Source organism: Daucus carota, chromosome 5 (assembly GCF_001625215.2).
Source record: "Daucus carota subsp. sativus chromosome 5, DH1 v3.0, whole genome shotgun sequence".
NCBI lineage: Eukaryota > Viridiplantae > Streptophyta > Magnoliopsida > Apiales > Apiaceae > Daucus > Daucus carota.
The window spans coordinates 20,792,131-20,807,513 of record NC_030385.2 but is presented as its reverse complement, the minus strand read 5'-3'; the positions used below and the strand labels follow the sequence as shown (position 1 = coordinate 20,807,513).

The window sequence follows — 15,383 nt, the reverse complement described above, 5'->3', positions numbered from 1 at the left end:
AACAATATCAACCAAATATTCCGTTGAAATCTATTATTAGTGTTTTGGTATTCCGTTGATAAATTTAGCAACGAATTTGTTTAGCTAGCATGAACTTCTCAACACGCTATAGTCAACCAATTATTTCAGTTAGGGAAAATAGATTTTTTTGCCATCCAACTTATTATTTGTTTAGAAACCTACCACTGAACTATAATTTTTTTTCTTTTTTGTCACTAATGTTAGGTTCGGACTTTTTTTTATCACTAACGTTAGGTTCGGATTTGATTATTAACACTATGTTATTTTTTTTGGTATTATTAACACTATGTTAGTCTGCAATATAATGGCGATCTGATATGTGTCTATATCTTAGTGTCCTAGGTAGTTTACCTTGGAGGACGAGAGTTGGACACGCATTTTGAGACTCCAAAAAATTTTAAAAATTATTTTATTTTATTTTTTCTGTATAAAATTTAATGTTGGTTTTTTTTTCCTTAAAAAAACGTTGGATTTTTTTTTTGTCACTAACGTTATGTTTTGATTTGATTATTAACAATATGTTATTTTTTAAGCATTATAAAAACATAGTGGTAGTCTGCAATATTATGGTGATATGATATGTGTCTATAACATTATATACAGTCATCTATATGTCCCTTAGCTAGTTTACCTTGAAGTATGAGAGTTTAACAAGCAATTTAAGAACCTAAAAAATTTAGTTTTATGAATTATTTTAAGACTTCACAAATATATAGTATCACTTGACTTTATAGTTATTTACCACTACTTGTCACGTATTTTAAGGTTCCCAGTTTTTATAAATATAGTTCCATAAGTTAATTTTGAGATTTCCTTTCTGAGTAAAAAATTTCGTACTCTCGTCCTCTAAGATAAACTACCTAGGACACATATGGAGTACTACATATAAAGATATAGACACAGATCACTATTATATTGCAGACTACCGAAAAATAAATTTCCGAAAAATATCGTTTAGATGGTCGGGAAATTTAAATAAAGGTCTGATTTTAATTAAATATAATAAAATTTCCCAAAATACCCCTTCAAAAGTTAACGGTAACGGCAGAAGATAACGGAAATGGTGCAAAGTGTCTACGAGTTAGAAGTAAGGGGCTGCATAGTGTTTATTCCAAAACTATTAGGTGCAATGTGCAACATGCTGAAATCAAAAGGGTGCCAAATGCAATTAACTCTAAAAAGAATAACACAATGTTAATAATCAAATCCGAACCTAACGTTAGTGACAAAAAAAAAATCCGAACCTAACATTAGTGGTAAAAAAGAAAAAAATTATAGTTCAGTGGTAGTTTTCTAAACAAATAATAAGTTGGGTGGCAAAAAAATCTATTTTCCCTTTCTGTTATTATTCCGTTGGCAAGGTATTTTACCAGGATTTTCCATATCATGCCAACGACATTTCTGTCATTTGTCTCGGAGCTCTTGAATATAAAATGTGTAAAAGAATTTATGTATTAATTTTTTTGTGCTTATAATAATTTGATTTTTTAATAAATAAGTTTTATCTACCAATCATTGATTTATAAAAATAATCATCCAGACACTAAATAATTTACAGAACAACTATCAAACACTAAATAGTTTATAAATCACATTATTTGAACACTTTAATAACCTAGAGATCCTAATGAACGTATGGCTTTATTTAAATAATTAAATAGAGCACTTCACATCTTCTTAAAATCATAAATTATTTATATGCTAATAAATATATATTTTTTTAAATTAAATATAACCCCACTCGTATTATCTTATAACGAGAATTTATGTGTGATTATATAAAGGAAAGATGAGTGGTATTAGGTTCTCAAATTATTCTAATTTAATTATAAATTTTTCTAGAGTTGTAGTGGAGTTTCGAAAATAACTATGGAGTACGAGGAAAAAAAAATTTCCTCTGGATTTTATTTCATACTACTAAATAGATATTTGTTCAAACATAAGAAGAAAAAAGGGTAATGTTAGGCCATATATAAATACTGATCACCCAGCCAACATGAAAACTTTCACAATTAGTCTCCAACGTAGTGAAGAAGGATAAAGAAAATTGTGATTACTCTGTAAACTAACTGACCTCACATTGCAGTACATGTACACACATCTCAGTCACAAAACACTTTGACGGTTAGGTATTTGCAAAGAAAATATTACTATGTACTGGATTTTGGAAGGTCGAGAGGTCAGATACTGAGCAACAACTTTATATACATTTGGCTGATTTGGTCTTCCTCAGCTAGTTGCATAATAAGTTGCAACTAGTTGCAAAAGCGAAAAAATAAATACCCCTGCGGGGGCTAAAACAAAATCAACAAGTATTGAAACCAAAAGCAACCCGCATCAACCAAAATTTCCTAGAAAGATGAAGCATAACAATAAACAAAAGCACATTGTGAGGACATAAAACTTCTACTCCGGCCTTTACTTCTTCTGGACTCATCTTGTATCTATTTATTGTTTTTTGGAATCAATTTGATTTCCCCAAGATCTAAAAACCTAATCAAAAATTTGTCTCTTCAGTTGAAGTTTGAGAGAGCTGGCAATGGAAAAGAGGAGACAGAGATAAAGAAGGAGAAAAGAGAGGGGATGGTGAGGAGAGATGCATGCAGAAGATAAAGGCACGAGAGGGACAAAGAGTGAGCAAGACAAGTAGTGAGACGAGCAGCCACAACGTAAATCTACAAATAAGTTGTTGAGATTTAAAAAAGAAAGTAAATATGCAATTTTTAAAAGAAGATTGTATTATTGCAATAAAATGTTTAAAAGAGGTATATTTGATAAATAGTTTAATCTTATGTGTGATTATATAAAAGAAAGATGAGTGGTATTAGGTGAACGTATCAAATTATTTTTATTTAATGATAATTTTTCTAAAGTTGCAGTGGAGTTTCCAAAATAACTTTGAAGTACTAGGAACAAATAATTTCTCCTCTGCATTTTATTTCATACTAGTGAATAGATATTTGTCCAAAAATAAGAAGAGAAAAGGGTAATGTTAGCCCTTAAATACTGATCACCCAGCAAACATGAAAGCTTTTACAATTAATCTCCAACAAAGAGAAAAAAGATAAAGAAAAGTAGAAAACTGTGATTACTCTGTAAACTAATTGACCTCGCATTGCAGTACATGTACACAAATCTCAATCACAAAATACTTTGAGAGTTAGCTGTTTGCAAGAAAAGATTACTATGTATTGGATTTTGGAAGGTCGGGAGGTCACTGGTCAGTACTGAACTAACAACTTTATATACACTTGGCTGATTTGGTCTTCCTCAACTGAAAACCAGAAAAGCAGCCATTCTTGTCCCTGCAGTTTCAAACAACATAAACTTAATTAAAATATTGTTGCAGTTGTTGGCAGCTACTTAATTTCAATAAATATTTATATATTTATATATACATAAATACTTATACATGCGCATTGTGAGTTGGAGATTTTATTGTGTGATTTTCCTTAGTTTCAATGACAGTCCTAGTTTCAAAAAAATCCAGAAATGTTGAAGTGATTAAATCAAGGATAAGATTAACGGTTTGTTCACTTGTGTGAGTTTTTTATTATTTACATTTTTCAGAACATGAAAAAATTTGTTTGATTGTCAATTTCAGAATATAAAATTGTAAGAATTTCCATTAATTAAAGATGAGTTGGATAAATAATCTCTCACATATCATGAATATTCTTCGTTTGCTTTTCTTAAGCAAAACAATTTTATTTATAATTATTTTTCAAAAAGTTGAAATACCTGAATATTAAAAGGGCAACTAACTGATAATAATGTCCACCACATGAAGGCGAGTGCCAGAGCAACCGAATACGTCTTTTTTACATGTACGTGGCGGCGAAATTCCGTTATTTAAGTGCTCGTTTGGTTGCCTTTCCAATATCGAGGAATTTCAACTTCCTAGGAAGTAACTATAGATGAAGTTGTTTGGTTGACAAAAGTAAGAGAATAGCAACTTTCATGGAAGTATGAATACCCATAATTTGTAGGAAGTTATTAACCCACTCTACCCTTGGTCATTGGAAATTCCCATGATTTTAAATTCTACGTAGAACTTAAAATACTCCTACGAGTCATGATGATTGCGGTGTGATGAACCTTCAAGTCTAATGGAAATGATGAGGTTTATTTCAGAAATAATTAAGCAATCATGATCAATGAGTCATCAACATTATTTCAGAAATTATAAAAACGAATTCGAAAAGTTTTTAATATCTGGAAAAAATTATTCTATGTCCGAGTCATGTAAAACTGAGTCGAACATAAACAGAAATGAACGTACCTTGTACTCTTACTCCTCGTGCTTCCAATACTGTCACGGCTACTACCTCCGCTGCCGCTGCTTCCACCTTGGTCGGAAACGGACCACCGTCTAATTTTGTTCCACCACTCCTTGTCGTCGAAGCCTCCCTCATCCTCTGTCTTCAACACAACTCTCGCATAAGGATTCTTAACCTTCTTTTTCCTACTCGCTCCTCCTCCAAACGGGAGCTCCACCATCTTCAGAAACATGCCCTTATTATTTTCATTCATATTGCCGCTTTTCTTTTTCGCCTTGTTATTAATCTTCTTTTTCTTCTTCTTCGCGCTTTCTTGGATACCACCCGGTTGCTCCGGTCCTTGGAAGTTCTCCACGAGATCTTTTAGTGAAAGCTCGTAGGATGATTCCGGCATGGCCTTAACCATCTCCATCAGCTCCAACCTGCCTCTATTCACCGTTTCGCGTCTCGATGTTGGAGAGAGATTCAGGGAATATTGCAGCTTATCGGATTCGATGGCGGGACCTTGGTTCTCCCACAAGGGTGGTGAACAAATACCATGCTCATGTGTCGTCCTGAATTCGATCACTCCGCCGTTGAGTTTCGTATCGTTCTCGTACTTTTCACTTTCTTTTCCGATTTTCCAACCCAAATACGGATCAGCGTAAGTGTGGTTTCTGGGTCTGGACTTGCTCTCATCCGCGTCTCTTCTCGGATAGTCAAACATGTTTGAGATTTTTCGAAATTAGGGGATGATATTTAGTGCGTACTAGGAGATGGAAAATGGGATACTTAAAACATCTGGGCAGAATTTGCGTTATCACTTTCGTATTATAGTATTATTTACTTGTCAAGTGTTTTGTACGTCGCGACGTAGTGCCTCATTGAAGTCAAGGTTTTCTAGATGGTCGGCGTGGCCCCACATACCCCGTGTCACAGACTTCACTTAATTAGTGTTCTGTAAATTTTCATCAACTTGAAGTACTTTAATAGCAAAAGCAAATTCATGAATATAACATATCTTTATATCTATGTATATTATAGTTTCTGATGCCTCTTCTGCATAATATCTAAAGTTAGCTTTGAAACCACCCTTTAGCAGCCTTATAATTACGGTTTCTGCCATTGGCAATTGCAGCCTCTGCTGCTGACACCTGTCTGTTGCACGTGGGTTCTAAAGCACTGCAGTGTGAACACTTACTCATGCATACTCTTCTCTCGCTCCTTCCTACTCTAACTTCTACAGTTAACTACATTATTAGTTTAAAAACATTAAATCTTTAAATCGTTAAATGATTAGCTCCTAAAGCTTCTTTTTCACGTTTCAGAGATAAAGCTGGGAACAAGCTTCCTGGAGAAGACATTCCTCCGCCGGCTGCTCGGCCTTAACAGGCTGTACTTTTTCATTTTATTATTATTATAGTTATAATTTCAAGAATGTCTAATGTTGTTATTCTTAAATTTAATTGTTCTCATATCACATTCATTATTCTTTTCGCTGATTTTTTTATTGCTGCCATTTTTGCACAGGCTTTTTTTCTTTTGAAGATGTTATTTTGATTGAACTTCTATTATTTTTCATTTACCAGGACGATAGCTCAGACAAATCCTGGCGCCTGTTTACATCTGAAGATATGATAAAAGGTATTATCTTCTCTGTTTTTTGTAGTTGTGTATGATACCTTTGTTTCGTCAGTGAGTTCCATCTTTACTTGATCATTAAATGCCTTGTTACACTTTTGTGGACTGTTATTGTTAGGTTATAAACCAAAATCTGTGAGAAAGCGCAAAAGTAGTGCTGAGAAGAAGAATATTTCTGGAAATTCTACTAAGAGATTTAGTTACCCGCTGTCTCCTTTGACACCTGTGTCTTCCCATTCAGTTATATCCAACTGTACACAGAGCAAAAGTAGTGCTGAGCAAGAGAATATATCTGAAAATTCTGCTACAAGATTTAGTTACTCTCTGCCTCCTTTCACACCTGCTTCATCCCATTCAGTTTTATCCAACCATACACAGGCACTTGATCAAACGAGATTCTCAGCTATAGGTATATATTTTTTTATATATTTTTGTATGTCCACCTTATGTCACCTGATTTAATTCCTAACTGTCTTCATGCCTATTACTAAGGTGCAAAGAACAGGAGTAATCAATACAAACCTGCAGACAAAGTATTGTCCTCAACAAGAGTTCCACTTGCTGACATCAGTAACAGAATGGAAGATAATAGTATCAATGTAAAATGACCAAGTAGTCGTGCTACTAAAGCTAACTTTAAGGAAACCTCTAAGACTTTGTTTGGAGATGAAGAACCTCCTAACATGGAGACAAACAAGTACTTGCCGGACGATGACATAGGTTAAGTACAATTCTTTAATTCTTCTGCATTTTGCCATCTATTTGTCCATTTATTAAATGTCATTACTTAACTGTGTATAATCTTTTTCTTTTACATTTTAGAGTGTTCTACCATGGCCGATCCTGTGTTTTCTGATTCTTCCGAAAGTGATTACTTAAGTGGTATTAACTACTCTTTACAGAACCTTTAACCAATTCCAGAGTCTGTTTGTTGATTGTAAACTGATCCACCTTTCACTTTCATGCTAAAACAGGCTGTTCCAGTACCGATGAGGACTACACACCAGGGGTGGACATAGATTCTGATAGTGGTCAGCCAAACTCATACTTTTTTTATAAATGTAACCAATTTCTGTTATGTATGTATTTTTTATTTCACTTTATTTATCCAATATTATTCCTTTGCAGATTGTGAACAAACTATGAATTTATCTGTTTTAAAAGCCATACCTGAAGAATATTCGAGCCTTGGTGGTCCAAAAGCTATATGTTCAAAATGTAAGGCACGTCTCTGGAAAGAGGAACGAACATATAAGAATGTGACGAAAGGCCTGCCAATTTTTTCAATCTGCTGTAAGAAGGGTGATGTTGTGCTGCCGCCTACTCCACCAACTCCCGGTTACTTAACGCACTTATATTCCAACAAAGAAATTGGAGCTGATTTCCAACGTAGCATCAGACTATACAATGCCATGTTTGCTTGTCGTGGTCCTTATGTTTATAAGTGCTTAACGGTCAGCTGTATATATATGATACAGCTAATGAGGTTAATAACAGGCTTCGTTGGGTTAATGTTGCAGATCAGTAGACTGTTGACACAGACGTTATTCAAGGCCTTATACAAATGTTGGATGAGACCACCGAATTGGTTGCCAAATTCCGTATGGCCCGAGATCGGTGGGAGGCCAAAGACCTGGTGGATTTAAAAGTGGAGCTCAAAATCTGTTGCTCTCAAAGCGGACGAGAGAATCATATTTCTACTTCTGATGAAGTTGCCGGTATAATGGTGGCCAGTTGTGGTAATTCCACAGCTGACCGCGATATTATTGTTGAGCAGAAGCTTGGTGGATTGCAAAGAATATTTTATATTCACCCAAAACTCATGGCTCTCCAATATCCTCTTCTTTTTCCCAATGGAGAGGATGGTTACCACAATCGAATACTATTTCAGAGTGCACCAGTAGGTTCAAACAAGGAGAAAGACATGATATCTATGAAAGACTACTACTCCTATAGGTTCCAAGTTAGAGACAATGAAGGTCAAGTACTAAAATGCCAATGTAATTACCAGTTGCAAGTTTTAAAGCATTTTTTTCTTTTTCTGAATTTATGTTTCTTCGAACTATCATCTTTATTGCAGGCCAAACTCCAAGGCTCGGAGGAAGACTTTTCCAGCAGTATATGGTTGATGCTTTTTTCTTCTATGGAGCAGACAAGGCTATGGTGGTTTCGAACCCACCAGACTGTGTTGAGGAACGAACTCTATACTCACATTTGTGACTCTATTCGAAATGGAGATGGAAATTCCAACAATGTTGGCAAAGGCGTGATTCTGCCAGCTGGATACGTTGGATCGAAGCGTTACATGCAACAGAATTTCCAGGATGCTTTAGTTGTTTGTCGTCATGTTGGACATCCGGATGTTTTTTTAACAATGACCTGTAATTCATGGTGGGATGAAATCCAAAAGATGATGCTCTTTGTACCAGGCTGCATTCCTTCTAACTGTCCTGATATAATTTCAAGGGTATTCCGTATGAAGCTGGACCAGTTAACCAATGACATTAAAAAAAAGTCTCACTTCGGCAAGTGTGTTGGAGGTAATTTAATTGCCATTTATAGCAGATTCCATATGTTGTTAACTCTGTTATTTAGCCCGCGTTTTCAGGCCTTATAAAATCATATCTGACTTTATACAAGTGGCAATTCTATTTGTTTCCATATGTTGGTAAAACTACTTTGTATTAACAACATATACTGCCTATGCCATGTTATGTAGTAATGTACGTTGTAGAGTTTCAAAAGCGAGGCCTCCCACATGTACATATGTTAATTTGGCTTGACGGAGCTTCCAAAAAGTACTTAAAAGAGAACGTTGACAAATTTGTGTCTGCTGAAATTCCTGATCCTGACCTTGATCCTGCTGGATACGCAACTGTTAAAGCTTACATGATGCATGACCCATGTGGACTGCAGAACCCAAAGTCGCCGTGCATGAAGAATTTCAAGTGTATCAGGCATTTTCCAAAGAAGTAAGCTTTCTCTTTTTGAGAATTTCTTACATATTACTACATTACATCTTAGAATTTAATGCACTGTTAAACTAATATTTTTTTTAAAAAAACCAGGTATTGTGCCAGAACTGTTTTTGATGACAGTGGATTTCCACTTTATATGCGTCGAAAACAGAACATCACAGTCCACGTGCACAAAGCTGACTTGGACAATCAATGGGTGGTCCCTTTCAATCGTGACTTATTGGTAAAATACCAATGCCATATGAATATTGAAATCTGTTGTCATGCCCAGAGCATCAAATATTTGTTCAAATATTGCCTTAAAGGACATGACACCGCAACAGTTGAAATAACTGGGAGACGTAGGAGGACTCAAAACCAGGCAACAGATCAGCTTATTAATGAGATTCAGGCTTACTTTGATGGTAGATATGTATGTGGCGCCGAGGTTGCCTACCGAATCTTTGGATTTCCAATACACCATCGAACGTTGTCTGTGGAGAGGCTGCCTTTCCATTTGCCAGGACAGAAAAATTGTACATTTCACGCTGGCGAATCCCTTGAGAGAGTGGTGGAGCGCGAGATAGAAAGGCCAAGCAAACTGGAAGCTTTTTTCTTTCTCAACAGAGTTGATCCTACAGCCCATCAATATTCATATGATCAGATTCCTCAGCATTTTGTTTGGAATGACACACTACGAAAGTGGACTGCTAGGAAAAGAGGCCAACAAATTGGACGCCTATCTTACACTCATCACAGCAGTGGTGAAATTTGGTACCTACGCATGCTACTGACAAAAGTTCGAGGCCCCACCTCTTTTGAAGACATAAGAACGGTGAATGGTGTCTTATTACCCTCCTTTCGCGATGCATGTAAAGAGTACGGTTTGCTAGACGATGACAAGGAATGGCACGATGTTTTAGATCAATGTGCAGTAGGTGGCTTGCCACCACAGATACGGCAGCTGTTTGTACATATTATTGTAAACTGTAAGGTCACTGATCTTGCAAACCTTTGGAACAACCACTGGAAGCAGATGGTTGACGACATTTTGCAGCAGCGGCGGATGTTAAGTGAAAATCGAAATTTACAACTTAATGATTTGCAACTGCAATTCTATGCTCTTGCAGGTTTGTTAGGTCCGATACGAGGTTAATTAAGCTAGAAGGGGGGGTTGAATAGCTTAATCACCAATTTAAAAATTTATGCGGTGTAATAAAAAGTTTATCGCCTTTTTAAAACTTGTATCGAGAGATGAGCAGTATATATGTGCGGAAGCAAAGAGCAAAGAAAGTAAAGTACCACACACAAGGATTTATCCTGGTTCGCGGTGGCTAACTCAACCGATGGAGTCCACTCACCCCTACTCCAGTCCCCGAGCTCCTCCCCGGACTCGAGATTTTCTCTACTATAAAGATACTCCTTTACAGTAGGCGGAGAAGCCTTTACAAATATATATCTTGGAGCGTAACTTCCCGTTACCTCCTCACTATAAATGTAAACTTACAAGACTCGTCTTGGAGCGTAACTCCCCGTCACCTCCTCAAAGTCGTTGTACCCCGGGTGTAGTCTTTGAACTTCTAAACTTTTGCGGGTCTTGGACAAAGGTCTTAGGTCTTGGGTCTTTCCTCTTCCTCACGGTGCGAAGACGACTAACTCCCCGTTAGCACGCCTAGGACTTGGGTCTTGAAACGAAGATCACCTCACTTCACTTTTCCTCACTACAAAATTCAGAAAACAATATCTACGACAAATAACTTGGGTTTATAAAAAGGTTTTTGGACTAGAAATGTCTAGGCCGAGTGTAGTAATATTCAACAATGAATATTTATAACTTGTATACTTTTCGAGTGATAAATATTAAATCGAAGTATACGTTATATCTTACTCCAAAAATAAATAATATATGTGTGGAGTAAAAGTATTCTTTCTTTGATAAATATACGATCTTGAAGAATCAAAGAATACTTGTATTTATAAACTCCGTGTAGATCGAATAAATTATATTCGGAGTTTTAAGTCTATTTAGGCTCGATGGCACAAGACTTATATTATTACTTCGTTATATGAAAATACGTCTATTTTCGAAGTAATATAATCGAGAAGACTTTGCTTCTTTTCAATATAACTCTTCTCTTTTATAGTCTTTTGAGACTAAATCAAATCAATTAAAGTTTGTAGAGAGAGTTGAGAGTTTCTTTAACTTTAGCACAAGCCAATATAAATTCCGCAAAACCAACAATACAATATTTATACACTTATAATAATAACAACTATAAAGTGCAGAAAGTATATAAATACGTATAGTAGGCCTATCCGGTTATTGTTCCCACGGAGCGCTAAAGGGGCTAGTAGGATGTTAACCAGGCAACAATAACAAGTAAAGTTAATTGCGGAAAGTTAGATTAGATTAGTTGGCAAGATAAGTGCTAAATAAACGTTAAAGAAATAACTAACTATTTAGATCGTTTCCTTCCCAACGGAACACAAGGTGCTAGTAGGGAATTAGATCAAGCTTTACTAAATCGATTTGACCGTCGTCAAATATAATCCTCTTTTTCGAGGTGTATAACGAAACTTTAGTTCGTATACAAAATAGTACGAATCGATGTTCGTTTATGTATTATATATTTGAGAGAATATTAGATCGTACGATATAAAAATTGTTCTTGTATAATAAATCTCAAATATATCACGAAACTTTAGTTCGTGTTAGTATATTTCGAATACAACGAATCTTTAGTTCGTGTATGTAATTTGTTCGAAATAATAAATCTCTTTTATAAATAAAATGGTCGGTTAAGACACGGATTTATGAAGCTAAAAATATAACCACTTACGAGAACGATCGGAAAGTTCGCCGGAAAAATTCGCCGGAGGTTCGGTAGGACTATAAGCACACGGACGAATTTGGGCAGCCCTTCGGGAGGCAAGATGGTAGTGGTTAAAGAGCTAAAGTGGTGAGACAAAGCTTGGTTGGATGAACAAAAGCTTGTATAACTAAAACCTTGTGTATATATATATATATATATATAAGAATGGAGGTTTTAGAGAAGAAGTATTTGTAGAGAGTGTTTGTAGATGAAAGAGAGAGTGTATACTTCAAAAAATCTCAGCACTTCTACGGCTTTTAGCTTGAGAAAAATGGGTGGGGGTGGGGGTTTATTTATAGGAGGGGTTAGGTAGAATGGAGGGTTAGGATTAAATGTAAGTGTATGGTGAGATTGAGAGAGATGTGGTCAATTGTGAGCCAAGTTTGTTGGTTGGTGGAGAATTCAAGCATGTGCCACTATTCTCATCAGATTTGAATTAATATTAAACAATAGAAACGCTTCGGTTTTAGCGAATAAATGCGTATCACGTATCGTTTAATAAATATGACGAATTTCCGAAAGTCTCCAATAAATTCAACCAAAAATATGATAAATCTCCAAATATTGGAAAATAAAATTCTGTGAAGTTTGGTGATTTTTGGTCAACTCTAGCTTGGTCAAATGCTCACTCGAAGTTCGAGACGACAGATAGAAAAACGCTACGAAACGAAAGTTCTCGAAAAATTACGAAACTTTTACCTAACATGCCTATACATATAAAAATGACATCCCCAAAGTTTCAAGTCATTCTAGCAAGTAGAAGTATTTTATCCGGAATTAAAACGATAAAAACCGCTTTTCGAGATACGATAAAATACGAAAATTCTTTTGACAATTTGTAAAAGGAATTAGACAAAGCTTTTGACTTGAATAAATACTATAAATATATTCCCTCAAAGATAAAATAGTTTGGAGTGTTGGGAAGTATATTTGAGTATTTAAAATAATTTCCTTTGATAAATAAGGAAATATATGAAAACCTGAAAAATTAGTATTTGGTCAAAACGAGTAGACCCTTGACTAATTTTTGAAACCAAAATACTTAGAATATTAAGATTCATGATAAATCATGATTTTGATAATTTTGGAAAGCATTCTAAGTATTAAAATATTTTTCTCTGAAAAATAGGTAATTTGAGAGACCGAAGAGAAAATATTTCACAAGGTTGCAAAAACGGATATTAATATTTGTAAGGCCAAATATTAATGATATGAGAGAGTAAATCTTTCTTTTGGATAGAAAATTATTTTTGGAGAGAAAAATTTATTTTTGAGTAATTAAAGTCAATTTATCCCTTAAAATAAGAAATTGATAAAATAGGGAATAAATCACTTTAAATACTAGATTTTGAAAATAATGTTACATGAAGCTTTTAAAGAATTTCAACATGTGAAAATCCTTTTTCCCATCTTCATGTCAATTTGATTTTGCAATAGTAAGAGAGAGAAAATCGTAGAATGGCGATATTCCTCAGCATGGATATTGCACAGAAAATCTTAAAAATTTTTGACACGAAAATCATTTTTCAAATCACTTGCTACAATTAACCTTTCACCTAGAAATAATCATTTAAATTAAATGTCCTATTGGGAGGATCTAGGTGATTTAAATTTTACGTTTATTTAATAAATACCAAAATAAATCAATATCGAAGATATCCTTTCAATCTTCCCCTTTTTGGTATTTATCAAACAAACCTAAAATTTAAATTTTACAAGTGTGTGCTTCCCCTTGATGTATGCATGAATTAAAAAAATATTTTTCACATAACATATAAAGAGTTTAGGAAGTATACTTGTAATCCTCACAATGATTTCTTGATTGCGTATTGAAAAGTCCTTTGATTATTTCCTGAAACAAAAATAGTTAGTAGAAATTGAAGTTTTAATGTTCTCGCATTTTTGTATTGGATTGTGCATTTAAATTTTAAAATTTTTATATGCACGTCTTCTTCCCTTTTTGTATACTAAAATTTTAATTTTGGATCGTGCAAAAGAAATGGAAATGGTACTTGCACGTCTTCTTCCCCTTTTGGTTGATAAAAACCAAAAATAATTTAAAAGAGGTTGGCTTCCCCTTAATTTTGCACTAACATTCTCTTTTTGAGAATTTTATATAATGATGTAAACAGTGCATTCTTTAAAAGATAGAGAAGGAGTATAACTGTAAGGATTTATTGTCCTTTTATGATTAAACTAAAAAGATGGCTTGACTTATTATATAAGTCTAATGTTTTTATATTTGGCTTAGTTGATTTGCACAACTGTTTTTGCAAAGAAGTCCGTTTAACACTGATTTTATAAACGAAGTAGAAGCTTTTGGATTTCTTTTACAGCTTCTCATTTGGTTGAACGTGAAACCTTAATTTCGACAAGTAGTATCACATTTGGACTAATATTGGTGTTTAGTCGAAGAATTGTAATCCAAAGAGATTCTTTTAAACTTTTAATTATAAACTAATCGAGAATTCATTTGTATAAATCGAATTCAATTTCTTTCGACCTGATTTCATTGAATCGAAAGCAGCATATCGATTTGAATTTTCAATTCATATGTCAAACTTGGACATAAAGAGTACAAATGAAATGTCAAAATTGGACATTTTATATTAAGATAATAAATACATATGAATAATTGTGACTGTCAATCTTGGACACAAAATTAAAATAGTCGAACTTGGACTAGAATTACATTACTTAATTGGACTAGGACGAAAAAACTTGTAAGCAACCATTCAGTTTAAATCGAATACTAATAGATATTCTCATCAAGCAAGAAAACCTGATAGCCAAATTCATATACCTGTGACATCCGATTTTAATTCAACAAGAATTCATATATCCTGTTCTTTTAGATTAACCACAGTAGATGTAAAATAGTATCATACAACCGGTTTTCATGCTTGCAAGATATATAGCATAAGACATATAGCATACAACTTTATGCATATTCGATTTCAGCAGGCAGACATGCACATGAACATTATAACAAATATTCTACAAGTACAGTCAGTGAGATGTTCATTGTAGAGATTTATGTTAAGCTCTTAACATAACAACTATCATTCCATGTTAACTATTCAGGGACAGAACCAATTTTTCAAGCTCAATGATATACAGTTATAAGATTTAAACATACATTTGTCAGATTGAGATTAAGGGAATCAGGCAAGGAGGATATAAGTTAAACAAGTAAGTTTGTAAGACAAAGAACTGCAGAATTTTACATATATATATATCAAAATTAGTTCCAACTAAATCAATTACACATATTGATTCAAAAGGAACTTGAATCCTGCAAGTACAAGGTAAGCTAGTTCTCTATAACTAGCCAGAAGCATCCAACCTGAAACTGGTACAGAGATTTTTAGAACAAAAAAAACTTTGAAGAACATAACAAACAACTAACAGACATTACAAACAGCAGCAAACAACACAACTGAAGCAGATTCTCAGCATGATCACATAACCAGAAAGCTTCAAGTCTCAACAGGCTTTTCCACAGTCACAAAACCAAGATCCTCAGGCATATCAGTGAGATCAGGAAGGGGTTCAGTTTGAACTCCAGCATCAACCATATCATCAACTAGACTTTCATCAAATAGTCTAGAAATCCTTTCACTAACACCTTC

At 34.4% G+C, this 15,383-nt stretch overlaps 2 protein-coding genes across 2 annotated transcripts; one reads left to right on the top strand and one right to left on the bottom strand.

The window, feature by feature from the left end:
• Nucleotides 1-3,086: 3,086 nt before the first annotated feature.
• Nucleotides 3,087-5,117, bottom strand: LOC108192583 (uncharacterized). Its single transcript, XM_017372071.2, has 2 exons — nt 4,304-5,117; nt 3,087-3,326 (listed from the first exon to the last, which is right to left on the bottom strand). Exons 1-2 carry the CDS (start codon nt 5,005-5,007, stop codon nt 3,263-3,265), a joined length of 768 nt encoding a protein of 255 aa, XP_017227560.1. The 5' UTR covers nt 5,008-5,117; the 3' UTR covers nt 3,087-3,262.
• Nucleotides 5,118-6,894: 1,777 nt separating this feature from the next.
• On the top strand, nt 6,895-9,922 carry LOC108192683 (hypothetical protein). The gene is made up of 5 exons (XM_064093904.1): nt 6,895-6,952; nt 7,050-8,461; nt 8,656-8,893; nt 8,990-9,867; nt 9,915-9,922. The coding sequence occupies exons 2-5, from the start codon at nt 7,486-7,488 to the stop codon at nt 9,920-9,922; spliced, it is 2,100 nt and encodes a 699-aa protein (XP_063949974.1). The 5' UTR covers nt 6,895-6,952; nt 7,050-7,485.
• Nucleotides 9,923-15,383: the final 5,461 nt, after the last annotated feature.

Excerpts from the sequence above, each read along its gene's own strand:
- LOC108192583 (XM_017372071.2), bottom strand. The coding sequence starts at position 5,007 with ATGTTTGACTATCCGAGAAGAGACGCGGATGAGAGCAAGTCCAGACCC. Across the intron at positions 3,327-4,303 it reads ACGAGGAGTAAGAGTACAAG|GGACAAGAATGGCTGCTTTT; the intron begins GTACGTTCATTT and ends TTGAAACTGCAG.
- LOC108192683 (XM_064093904.1), top strand. The coding sequence starts at position 7,486 with ATGTTGGATGAGACCACCGAATTGGTTGCCAAATTCCGTATGGCCCGA. Across the intron at positions 8,462-8,655 it reads CTTCGGCAAGTGTGTTGGAG|AGTTTCAAAAGCGAGGCCTC; the intron begins GTAATTTAATTG and ends TGTACGTTGTAG. Across the intron at positions 8,894-8,989 it reads ATCAGGCATTTTCCAAAGAA|GTATTGTGCCAGAACTGTTT; the intron begins GTAAGCTTTCTC and ends TAAAAAAACCAG.